The sequence below is a fragment of the Peromyscus maniculatus genome, chromosome 2 (assembly GCF_049852395.1).
Source record: "Peromyscus maniculatus bairdii isolate BWxNUB_F1_BW_parent chromosome 2, HU_Pman_BW_mat_3.1, whole genome shotgun sequence".
Lineage (NCBI taxonomy): Eukaryota > Metazoa > Chordata > Mammalia > Rodentia > Cricetidae > Peromyscus > Peromyscus maniculatus.
In genome coordinates, this window is record NC_134853.1 from 153,805,412 (window position 1) to 153,818,151 (window position 12,740).

Here is a 12,740-nt window from a genome sequence, read left to right on the forward strand (position 1 = left end):
GTAGGTCACCCAGTTTCCAGTGGGTGGCCCCACACCCAGGAATATATGAACAACACAAATTGTCATCAGTGGGTTATTAAAAAAAGACATGAAGTTGAAGGAGTGGGGGGATGGGGGGATGGGTGGAGTTAGGGGGGAGGAGAGTGAACAGGACAGGGTCAAAATACATCGTGTGCATGTATGATAGTCTCAAAGAACAAAAATAGCATTAAAATTATCCCTCCACAACCTTAGCTTTTCCAATAAGCAAAACTTGCTCTATTACTTATATGATTTGAATGGGCAGATTAAATGTGACATAAACACTTCTGTTGGTAAAATAGAGACATCAATCTAAGCACCGGCCCTTGTCCATTTTCACTAGACTAATACGATAGCATCTAGACAGCTAAGTCCTTAGAATTAGGTCCTAAGGGTCTTTAAACTCTTCATATGTAATGGATTTTACAAATATTTACCAGGCTGATAAAGCCAAGACTTGTCAATGAAAAGGTGACACCCATGTCTGTGTAAACTGCCGAGTGTGAGTGTGAGTTGGGAGACGCTGCCGCCGCCGCCTCGGCTTATTAAAAGCGTGTAATTGCCCTCAACAGACGGTAAGAGAACGGCAGCCAGCACACAAGGGACAGCATTCAACGCAAAGTGGATTTCAAAGTGTTTTCTAAAGTCTCAGGACAGTGGCGGTCCCTGTGGGAAAAGGTAGCTCGGCAACTAGAATTCTTATTTACCAATAGGTATTGACTAGGAAGAAAGCCTTCTGCGCTAAGTGCTTGCCTCGTCCTTCCTTACTGGCTGCAGCACTCTAAAGACAGCAGGCGTAGGTGGCCACTTAGGCAGTAACAACTTGACAGGTAAAAATAGAATACAAAGTTATACTTAAGTGAGTCACTCTCCTTCCCCAGCCCTCATCCCCCAAGGCAAAGGAAAACTCAACTTTATTTTCCTCTTCTACCCAACATGTAGTAAAAGAAATCCACCCGAAACTCCAGCCCTCAAAAACTGCACACAGAAATAAAAACATTACAAAGAGCACAAGGGTGGTCAGCTAGCAGACGTGGGTATAAAGGCCAGCTCTGTGAAAACACTGCCTGCACAAGCAGAGAGCAAAACACACACTCTGGGAAGAGGGGACTCCAACTTAACCATTTGCTTAGAGTATAAATTGCATAGAGAGAGACATTCTTAGTCAGGAAAATGGCTAATTACTCAAGAAAATTGCTTCTAAACCAAGGCAGCCGCTGGAACACATTATAAAAATAGATGTAAGCCAAGCCTGGGCACTAAAACTGTCCCCTCCCTCTTCACTGAAGAAAAACACTCCAGAAACCAAGAGTAAAGACACGGAATCCCACACTGAATTATGAAAGGCTGTAAGCTTAGAGCTGGAAGCTGAAATACCAGGGGAAGTAGCAAGAGCTTTGCTTTTGGGTATTTGCTGCTACAACAGCACTGATCTCAACCCCCACCCCCAGGCTGCCAGGGCTTCAGAGCCCAGCTCAAACTACCACCCTGTCTACAGCCAGAGCAGGCACAACACAGTTTTAGAGGGCAGACTTTTGTCTGTTTTTTATTACTGTTCTAACTTTTTGGGTTTGGGTTTTTTATTTGGTTTTTTGACACTTCCATGTAGCCAGGCTGGCCTCAAACTCTGTATCTTTTAATTAAAACAAACAAACAAACAAGTTGTCTCTATACTACTAAACTATCCCTCACCATAATGACCTGAACCTAAATTTCTAGTTTTATGATCTGCAGGCTGGTGAGTCCAATCACCTAAAGGCCCCACCCAAACCTGCTCAAGAGGAGGAATCAGCAGCACACATAAACACAGCAAAGCACAGAGCTCGTTTAGGCTGCCAGTCCCCCACAATAAACAAGTGATTTAGTTATCAGTCAATCAAAGCTAACTCTATCTATCTCACCACCACAACCAATCTGCCCACCCCTGGACGTGTCCTCAGTTCTCTGCGGGGTTCCCTTGAGTAACTCTCAGTGTCTGAGAACTCAACGCCTCTCATCACACATCTACCAGACTCCAGGCACCGCACCGGAGCAGGTGCTGGATGCGCAGCAATTTAACCACTTCCCCGGGGTTCTCAGTGCCCTCCACCGACAGCTCTGATCCTTACAGGAAAGCCTCAACTCCACACACTCCCTCCTCACACTCACTGTCTTCATAACAGCTCAAACTGTTGTTTGGGTTTTGTTTCTGTTGTGACAATCCAATTTATTTTATTTTATTTTACCTTCATTGGCTTCTGGCCTTGAGTTCTTGATGTAAGCAGAGAATTTGGCAAAGATGTCCATTCCAGCAGTGTTTGACTCCGGGTGTTTTGGTGAAAGCTTTAAATACCTAAATAGAAAAGGTGATGCTGGATTACAGATCCTTCCAGAAGAAATTACCCCAAGTCCTATCAATCTGCAAGCCACTATTCAGGTGACACCTGCAGAAATCTCTGAACAGTTCCTGACCTAAGAAACACCATCACCTGTTTTCTATGGTAGTTTTTAAGTGGTTTTTTTTTTTCGTTAGGAAACAAAGCTCTGCATGGTGTTTTTGTTCACATATTAATATTCCTGGCAATCAAAGGGCATCCACTCCCCAGCTCCATTTAGTGATTAGAATGCTAAGGAAATGGCTTGTTAAGGGGTCTGGGCCAGGAGAACACACAGGAACAGATAGATGTCCTAGGATGAGACTTTTCAAGCAGGCCATCCAAGGGAGCTTTTCATGGTAAAGGGAATGTACTCCATCTTCACGTCCAACACGGCAACCATTAGTGCCAAGAGGCTATCAGAACAACTTTAAAAGAACCACAAAGAAATAAGGCAAGTCACACTCAAACTCTCTGCAGCCGGGGGCACAGCTCTCACAGCTGGGTGCTTAGTATGCTGGGCACTGGCCTGGCCTTGTGAGCAGCCTGAGGGAACCAGACAGCAGGAGGAGCCCAGGCTGGTCAAGCATCTTGATCATCCACAGCCAGCTGAGGACAAAGCAGTAGGTGGACCATTCACTTCCTAACAGCAGCCGGCCTTTCCCAGTCCCTATGTGCTAAACACGCTGTAGTTTATTTAGGACCGCAGTGCTACGCAATAAATAAATAAATAGGATGTCAGACATCATACTGAACCCTCTTTTGTGCTGTGACCAAGTTTTCAACTTTAAGAAAGTCATGACACACCAGCTTTGAATAGGCCTGCACACGCATGTACTTTACGTGTTTAAATTTCAACCACACATATTCATCAATGTGTTTCTTCCTTAGAATGGAAGTCTGTGTGTGGGAAAAGTCTGGGCCACTCCCCTTCCTTCAGCAGACCTTGCTTCATCTCAGAGGATGGCCTAGAGACACTCAGTCCCTGAGCCCTGCTTCAGAGAATATTAATTAGCTGGAAGGCCTTGGAAAGTAAGGTACAATTTCACACTAAACTACTTATTTCAACTTATTCGAGAGGATGCTCTCTGGTCTATTTCCCTTAAATTAAAATGAAGGGGAAACAAAATTTGAAAGAAATTGTATTACAATGCAATGTTTTATTCTGTGTCTCTCTCACACACATACACATTTACAAACATATATATTCCAGGCTGGCCTCAAATTCACAATCCTCCTGCCCCAGCCTTCTGAGTGCTGGAATCAGTGTATTTACATTTCTTCTGCTTGCTACTGTGAATTCAGTAAAGGTCTATCTTCTAAAAAATAAAACTCAGGCTGGTTTTCTTTTTAATAGGTCCACCTAGTCTCCAAATTTCTCACTGTTTAACCCTGGAAACTTCTCCCATAAACATTACACGACGTGTCTTAGTGAACAAACAGAATGCGTTTATGGGAATCACACACGTGCACGGACGTTCTTCCTAACCTGAGTGGAGACATGAATCCCAAAGCCAACATCCCTGGCTCTTCCCTGACTCTGAAAACAGCCAGCTTGCCGTGGCGTGTTACCAATGGCTCTCACTCACAATGAAGACCCACACCGAGCATGCCAACAGAGCCAGTGTAGAGAAGACAGGGCCTCTTCAGTGTCTTCCTCTAGCCCAGTGTGACCCCTACTCTTGTGAAGCTGAGGCAGGAGGATCATGAATTTGAAACCACAAAACACAATAAAATGGCCTATCTTATTTATACAGACCCTGCCTCTAGAGTTACACATTGACGTCTGTCATCTTCTGTCCTAACCCTTCAGCTCTTGGAGCAAATTACAGTTAAGTTAAAAAGCCAGGTTTGGGTCTGGAGAGATGGCTCAGTGGTTAAGTGCACTGACTGCTCTATCCAGAGGACCCAGGTTCGATTCTCAGCACCTACATAGCAGCTCACAACTGTCTGTAACTTCAGAATCCAACACCCTCACACAGACACACACGCAGGCAAAAGACCAATGCACATAAAATAAAAATAAATAAAATTATTTTTGCCGGGCGGTGGTGGCGCACGCCTTTAATCCCAGCACTCGGGAGGCAGAGGCAGGCGGATCGCTGTGAGTTCGAGGCCAGCCTGGGCTACCAAGTGAGCTCCAGGAAAGGCGCAAAACTACGCAGAGAAACCCTGTCTCGAAAAAACCAAAAAAAAAAAAAAAAAAAAAAAAGCCAGGTTTGGGCCAGAGAGACGGAGCAGTGACCAAGAGGGCTTGCTACTCCTTCAGAAGAGACCACGGGTTCGGTCCCCAGCACATATACACTCACTCAGGCACACACAGGTGTACACACACACACTCACACTCACTCAGGCACACACACAGGTATACACACACACTCACTCAGGCACACACACAGGTGTACACACACACTCACTCAGGCACACACAGGTGTACACACACACACTCAGGCACACACACAGGTGTACACACACACACTCAGGCACACACACAGGTGTACACACACACACTCAGGCACACACACAGGTGTACACACACACTCAGGCGCACACACACAGGTGTACACACACACACACACACACACTCAGGCACACACACGTACACATTAAATAAAACGTTTTAAACCAAGTTTTAAAGCTTTTTGGGTAAGTAGTTCCTTTATTAAAAGAAAAACAAGAGGAACTAAATTATTAACTAATAATAATAATACTTTCCCCAGAGGACAAGAGCAAGCCGTTAGACCCCGTAGTTTCTCACAGAATGCTCCTTTGCATTCAGCTTTGCACCAGTGGCCACATCTCAGGAAATGCTGGAGCCCTTGCATCTATCTGCCTGCAGGGCTGGCATCACAATGCTCACAGTTCCAGCCGCTGCCTTTGGACAGGGTGGTCTACCTGCCAGGGCAGTTCTGCTGCCCATCCCCCTTAACTGTAACAGGGCACAGCATGAAGAACACTCATTAGGCCTGGAGAAAGCCACAGCTACATGAGTGAATTTGAGGCCAGCCTAGGCTACATCAGACCTTGGTTTAAGGAAGAGGAGGAGGGAGAAAGGAGGATGAAGAACAACAAAAATAAAATCCTGTCTATATAAAACTTTAACCAGAAACTCTTCAGGCTATAAAGAAAAAGGAAACTACCCTAGGAAGAGCTTAGCACACTATGAACACTAAAACAGAAAGACTTCCCACCCATCTCCAGTTAGAGCAGCTTTATAACCCGCCCAAATAAAATGGAGAGGAAATTTCTATATAAAAAAGAACAAGTTGCAGCCCAGCACTCAAGAGGCAGAAGCAAGTGGACCTCTATGAGTTCGAGGCCAGTCTGGTCTATGGAGCGAGTTCTGGGACAGCCAGAGACACACAGAGAAAAAGAAAAGACAAACGGAAGAAGTTGCAGGGCATGGTCGCACATGCCTGTAACTGCAGCACTCCCGAGGCAGAGGCGGGCAGAGCTCTGAGTTCAAGGCCAGTGTAGCAGCCAAAGCAACACAGTAAGGTCCTGTCTCAATAAACAAGTAATAAAAAGGAAGAGTGGAAAATGTTTATTTCCAAGGTCTAATTTAATACATCGGATGCCAAGAAACCAGAATATTTGGGTTTTAGCTCTATTTTCCCTACTCTCTACTCCTGAGAAGCTGTAGCAAGAAGGAATACTAATACTAGAACTGACTTTGTTGCTGCTGAAAAGTAGGAGAAGACATAAGAAAATGTTTGCTTGGCCCAAGTGGATACACAGTTTATCCATGCACTGATTTAAAAACTTAAAATGGGGCTAGAGAGAAGGCTTAGAGGTTAAGAGCACTGGCTGCTCTTCCAGAGGTCCTGAGTTCAATTCCCAGGAACCACATGTTGGCTCACAACCATCTATAATGAGATCTACACACTTCTGGTGTGTAGGCATACAGAATACGCACTGTATACATAACAAATACATAAATCTTAAAAAAAAAAACTTAAAATATCCTTGGAAAAATGCACGTAATGAGTATTTCAGAAATGGCTTATGACAAAATACAATTTTGTTCATAGAGACTGGATGTCTTCAAACTGCTTCTCCACTTAGAATTTAAGGTCAACACAATGAACCTGGCTACATGAGAAGATTACTATCAATCAGTGGTCTGAGAATAAGTTGCCAATTGGTACCTTCCTCAGAGTTGACAGACTTAAGAACAGAGAGATCTAGAGGCTTCTATGATGCAACAATCTAGAGCCATTTCCAGTAAGTCAGACGCATGTTCCTAGTTGAGTGTACAAAGTCCCCCTTTCTGCTGAGACTTTGGCTGTGGTTTATTGGCATCCAAATTAGACGCATGGGCTGGGAGAGGGAATTAGGATCCTTTTAAGTGTTGTTCACAGATACTTTTCAGGAAATGAAAGGATCCTAGGACTACTGGAAAGCAGAGAGAAAAGAAACTTGAGACTCTCACAGAGAAGGACGAAGGAGGGCTTGTAGGCTGTTAGTATTTTAGAGCAGGATTAAGAGAATATAGCACAAAATTACCAACCCAGCACACAATGTGCTGATCTGCATCCTTCCTTTCTGCAGTCACACCTCCACTTAACTGTGTATAGGGACTTCAACTGAACAAGTAAAGCTTAGTTAAGGGAGGGTCAGCTCTCCTACACAAACCTTTCCTCCACCCACTCCTGCATCCCACTTGGATTTGATTATGCTGCTTATGTGCTTTGTTTTTTGAGACAGGGTCTCCCTCTGTGGCCCTGGCTGGCCTAGAACACACTCTATAGACCATGCTGGTCTTGAACTCACAGAGATCTGCCTGCCTCTGCCTCCTGAGTGCTGGAACTGAAGATGTGCGCCACCACACCAGGCTGCTGCTATGTTTTTTCAAGAGCAGGAGCTAAGCTTCCTTTCCTGCTGATCCACACTGTTCTGCTGTATAATGACTGAATAGAAGATAGACTGATGGATGGACTGATGAATGGATGGACTGATGAGTGGACTGATGGGTTGATGAGTGAATGGATGGATTGATGAGTGGATGGATGGACAGACTGATGAGTGGATGGATGGATGGATGGATGGATAGATGGATGGATGGATGGATGGATGGATGGATGGATGGATGGATGGATGGATGGACGTATGGATGGAGGTGAGTTAGTGGGGAGATGGACAGATACTGAGCAACTAATTTTGGAACCATCTGATCCAGCAATCCCCAGTGCTGGGAAAATTATCTGGACATGAAGAGTAAAGATAAAGCAACTGGCAAGAAAGGGTGGGTCAGAAAAAAAGAAACACATTTTCAGGGCTGAAGAGATGGCTCAGTGGTTAAGCTAAGTGGTTAAGACTCCTGTTCTTGCAGGAGTCCTGAGTTCAATGCCCAGCACTCACATGGTGGCTCACAACTGTCTATAATGGAATCCAATGCCATCTCCTGGTGTGTATACATACATGTAGACAAAACATTCATATACATAAAATACACAAATAAATACATCTTTAAAAAAGAAAAGAAACACATTTTCAGGTTAATTAAGCTGGTAAAGTCTGGAAGAAAACTAATAATGCTTTGAAAATAAAAGTAGGATACAAAACCTTCAATCTGCATTTTGAATTTCCATTACAGTACAAGCAGGACTTCAAAGTTTGGAATGACTTAAGGAATGCCAGGCAGTTGCCCTGAACTGGAGCTTCAAAAGGCTCCCTTCAAAACTGACCAAGAACAAACTGTAGGTCTGGCAGCCCCACAGCCCAACTAGACTTTCCAACTGGGTGAGCTGGAACCTGTTTTGTTCACCAAGAGCCAGATTAGGACTCTCTAGCTTAGACTGATTCCAATCTTTCTTAGTATAGCTAAGCAGAAAGTCCATTTGACACTGATGAAGCATGAATCTTACAAGGGAGTCCTGGTTATCCCCAATTCAACGCTGTGAGAATTTAAAGAGTATCCAGAGACAAACAAAGCTTTATTCAAAGCAGTGGCACTATGCCCACACATTCTGATACTCACTTCGGGGGGCACAAGACTTCTTCAAGAAATTCTTCAATCTTATTTACATCCGTTTTGACTTCGCTGTTGAAGGTTATAAATGGTGGGTGGGTCCCGGGAGCCAAGTTCTGTAGATCTGCAGGCTTCCTGTTAAGCAAAACAGTGGTCAAGATGAGATCACTTTTCACTCTAAAAGGCAACAGCGAGTTCTGGAGTGGTTCTAACCCTCCAGTTTGTAAGAATGAGCAAGCCCCAGGGTTCACCAAGTCTAAGAGTTGCATAGTACTCTAACAAGCAGAAACCACACACACAGCACATAATGTACGGGAAGAGCATTAAAAGTCTCTGCTTTACCAATCAAAAGACAAATCCTTCATCCTGGGCCTGAAAAGAAGGATCAAGAGTTAAGAATATGTATGGCTCTTACAGAGGACCCATGTTTAGCTCCCAACACCCACATAGGGCAACTCACAACCACCTGTAACTCCAGATCCAGAAGATCTGACACCCTCTTCTAGCCTCCATTACACAGGCACACACAGGCACACAAACATATGGTTAAAAATAAATAACATTTAAAAAGATAAAAAAAAAAAACAAAGTTCTTCATTCTCATTCCAAATTCAGCTAGGCTGCCTAAAGGTGTTGGGAAATGAGGGGGCAGACTCAAGAAGGTCAGCCTGCAGGTTCAACTTTACACTGCCTACCGCTGAGCAGGACAGATGAGCCAAACTTCTCTAGGCCTACATTCTTTTCCAGTTTTCTTTGTTTTGCTTTGTCTGGGGGGGTGAGAATAAAACAAAGAAGAGCAAGCTCCCGCAGTTCTGAACTGTAAGAAGAAATCCTGATCCCTTTACCATGTCCATATGCGTCAGACTAACAGAGAGAGATGACTGGGAGACTATCTAGTCTCTTAATATGTAAAAGATGGTATGAGCAAGGTAAGAAATAGCACAAAATTGGCCAGGCGGTGGTGGCACACGCCTTTAATCCCAGCACTCGGGAGGCAGAGGCAAGCGGATCTCTGTGAGTTCGAGGCCAGCCTGGGCTACCAAGTGAGTTCCAGTAAAGGCGCAAAGCTACACAGAGAAACCCTGTCTCGAAAAAAACAAAACAAACAAACAAACAAAAAAAAAAAAGAAATAGCACAAAATAGACAAACTATTCAGTGTGTAAAAAATACTTACGCTTTGTAAGGACTTGTCCAAATCGACTTTAAGTCATCAAAAACTTAAGAAAAGCCAGGAATGGTAGCATACCCCTTTACTCTCAGCAAATCTTGGTGAGTTTGAGGCCAGCCAAAGGTATAGACAGAGACCCCATCTCAAAACAAAGATTAAGTAGATATAGGCCCGGAAGAATTATGTAAGAGGGAGGAGGGACTGGAGAAATGGCTCAGCAGTTAAGAGCAATGGCTGCTCTCCTAGAGGACCTGGGTTCGAATTCTAGTACCCACATGTTGGCCAAGAATTAGCTGTAACTCCAGTCCACGGGATCAGACACCCTTTGTGGCCTCCACAGACACTGCACAGACACACATGCTGGCAAATCTCTCTCTCTCTCTCTCTCTCTCTCTCTCTCTCTCTCTCTCTCTCTCTCTCTCTCTCTCTCTCACACACACACACACACACACACACAATGAAAATAAGATCTAAAAAGAAAGAGTGACAAAAGGCAACGGGGAATGGTGGCACACCTACAATCCGAACATTCCGGAAGCTACGGCAGGAGATTCATCCCCTCTAGTCTGAACCACTCAAAGAACAAAGAGAGTAGAGTCTCTAAAAGCAAGACTCTGTCTCAAAAACAATAAAGAGGTAAGAGAAAAGCCAGTGAGCACATGGCCAAATATACAATTACTAAAGAAATCCAAAATGCAACAAGACGTTTTCCTACTAGAAAAAAATGGAAAATATAAAACACTGATAAAGATGGCTAGACTTTATGATTATAACTACCAACAAGAAGGAATGTTGTTCCTAGCTGACTAAAAAGCTCCCCCAGCCCTCCAGTGAACATCAGCATCAGTGTGTGAGATGATTAGTGTATTTGACAGTGACAAGACAAAGAAATCACAAAGCACCACGACATTCACTCTGAATCTAATCTCGCCTCTAGGGTATGTATTTCCAAGCCAGGTCTAAACTGGGCATAGTGGCGCACGCCTTTAAACTCAGCACTCAGGAGGCAGAAGCAGGCAGATCTCTGTGAATTCCAGGCCAACTAAAGATATAGAGAGACCTTGTCTTTGGGGCGGGGAGGGAAGACCAATAAACAAAGTGAGGTCTAGGACCTTTTGTTATGCAGCCCACGTTTAAAAACTCATGTGGGCTGGAGAGATGGCTCGGAGGTTAAGAGGAAGAGCACCCACATGGGGTGGCTCACAACCACCTCTAAGTCCAGTTCAAAGGGCCTCTGCTTCCTATGGCACCGCACTCATGTGCACATATCCACACAGACACAAACATACACGATTATAAATAATACAAATATTAAATAAATCACCCTCATAACCCAGTGTGGTGACCTGGCACGTGTGATCCCAACACTGGTGTGGGAGGCTGAGGCAGAATCACTCAGCTCCAGACCAGACCAGGCTGTATAGGGTTCCAGGCCAGCCTGAGCCACAGATGAGAGCCAAAGAAAAAGAAAACATCTCCAGTACCTGAGACATACATCACAGGACTGAAATGGCCAGAAATTACTTTAAAATAGTTCAGAAAAGAGGCTAAGATCGGAATAACACAAAAATGATAGATTTTGGCAACTGAATCAAAAATATGGAAAAATATTTTCTACTTTTTTTTTTAAAAGACACGGTCTCATGTAGCCCAAGCTGGACCCAAATTCACTGTGTTTAAATTCACTTGAACCCAGGTCCAAGTGGGCATTGAACTTCTAATGTTCTTGCCTCAGCCTCCCCAGTACTGGGATTACAGGCATGGGCTGCCTACCATATCTGGCTAATTCTATTCTGATATGTTTGAAATTTTTCATAATTAAAAAAGTAAACTCTAAGCTTAAAAAAAAAAAAAAAAAAAAAAGGCAGTTAGCAACGTATCCCTTCAAAGAGCTTCCCACAGCCACTGCAGCCCACAGAGCTAGTTCTCTTATTTTTAAATTAGCCGGCCTACTTGCTCTCTTCCTTCCTTTCTGACCACAAATGCAAAGAATCTGAATTAAAACTATCTTTAAGTATATCACAAAGGAGAATTACTTTTCCATTAAAGAGGATTTCCAAAAGAATGGACCCTACACACTACAATAAGTCCTGCTATATCCATTTCCCCAGGTCCCATTCATTCACACTTTACTCTGGCTCCATCTTTTAATTAGGTTAGAAAAAAAAGGACCTCTTTCTTTGGCTACATTCCAATCAAAGATATAAAGACTAGCTGTGTGGTGATGTCTTTAATTCCAGCACTGGGAGGCACAGTAAAAACATAAAGCCTATATTTTTATAATTATTATTTTATGAACAGATTAGAGTTGTATAAAGGGGAAGAAAAGGCTCAATGCTTTAAAAATAGCCCATGGAAGGGACCACGTAACTAGCTCTTACTTCCACAATTGAGCATGGCAACTTTTAAGCACCCCCCCCCCAAAAAAAAAACATGTTTCTTAGTGGAAGGGGCAAGGTGAATGAAACCTGAATAAAAGGTCCGGGTAAAGCCTCCAACTGTATAGCTCTACAGTCACTGGATCCACCAGTGACCAAGTAAATAACAGCTAAACAAAGGTATGCAAAAAAAGGGGGGGGGCATTAGAACTCCCAGTATCACATTAACAAAGCATTATATGAAGGGGTAGGTTATATCAGTTTCAACTTTAATGGAGTTAAGGGTTCAGAATTGGTTATGCACGATCAAATGATTTATAATAAAATCTGATTAGAGGATTTATTTGACAATGAGACAAAAAGCCAGGCATACTTGTGATTACCAATTTGCATTAATATTAATGACTGGTAATTAGTCATCTTATTTGAAAGCTATACAGACTTTGAAAACAACCAAGGTCGTAAAAGGATTAGTTCTTGAAATAAAGGCCCTTCCATTCCCAATGAGAGGGGAACTGGGGAACAACCTCAGCTTCTCTCGATGGGGAATCTGCAGGAGTGCCAGGCAGGAAGGTGACTCTTCACAGGCTCTGTGACAGCCTACAGGACCATCTGCGACTGCTAGTCCTCCTTGGCACATTAAGGATGCTAGTTCCATGTGACCCACAACAGCCCCTTTTACAGATGATTTCCAAACAGAGGCTGAAGCTTGAGAGAAACCCCAAGGCAGTGGCTGACCACTCTAGGACATCTTCCATCCGTTTCCTAAAAGGCCCTTAACCCTTATTCGGCAGCTCGCGTAAGCTCATTCAAGTTTTCCCAAAGTGACAAAAGCCAGGGCCCCGAG

The 12,740-nt window shown here is 43.7% G+C and overlaps 1 protein-coding gene across 1 annotated transcript in view; it reads right to left on the minus strand.

Moving 5' to 3' along the window:
• Clic4 (chloride intracellular channel 4) overlaps window positions 1–12,740 on the minus strand; it is a 65,350-nt gene that overhangs the window by 9,029 nt on the left and 43,581 nt on the right. The window contains exons 3-4 of the mRNA XM_076565387.1: window positions 8,356–8,481; window positions 2,247–2,353 (exon numbers count right to left, since the gene is read on the minus strand). Coding sequence (XP_076421502.1) covers window positions 2,247–2,353; window positions 8,356–8,481 — 233 coding nt within the window. The remainder of the gene's footprint in view (window positions 1–2,246; window positions 2,354–8,355; window positions 8,482–12,740) is intronic.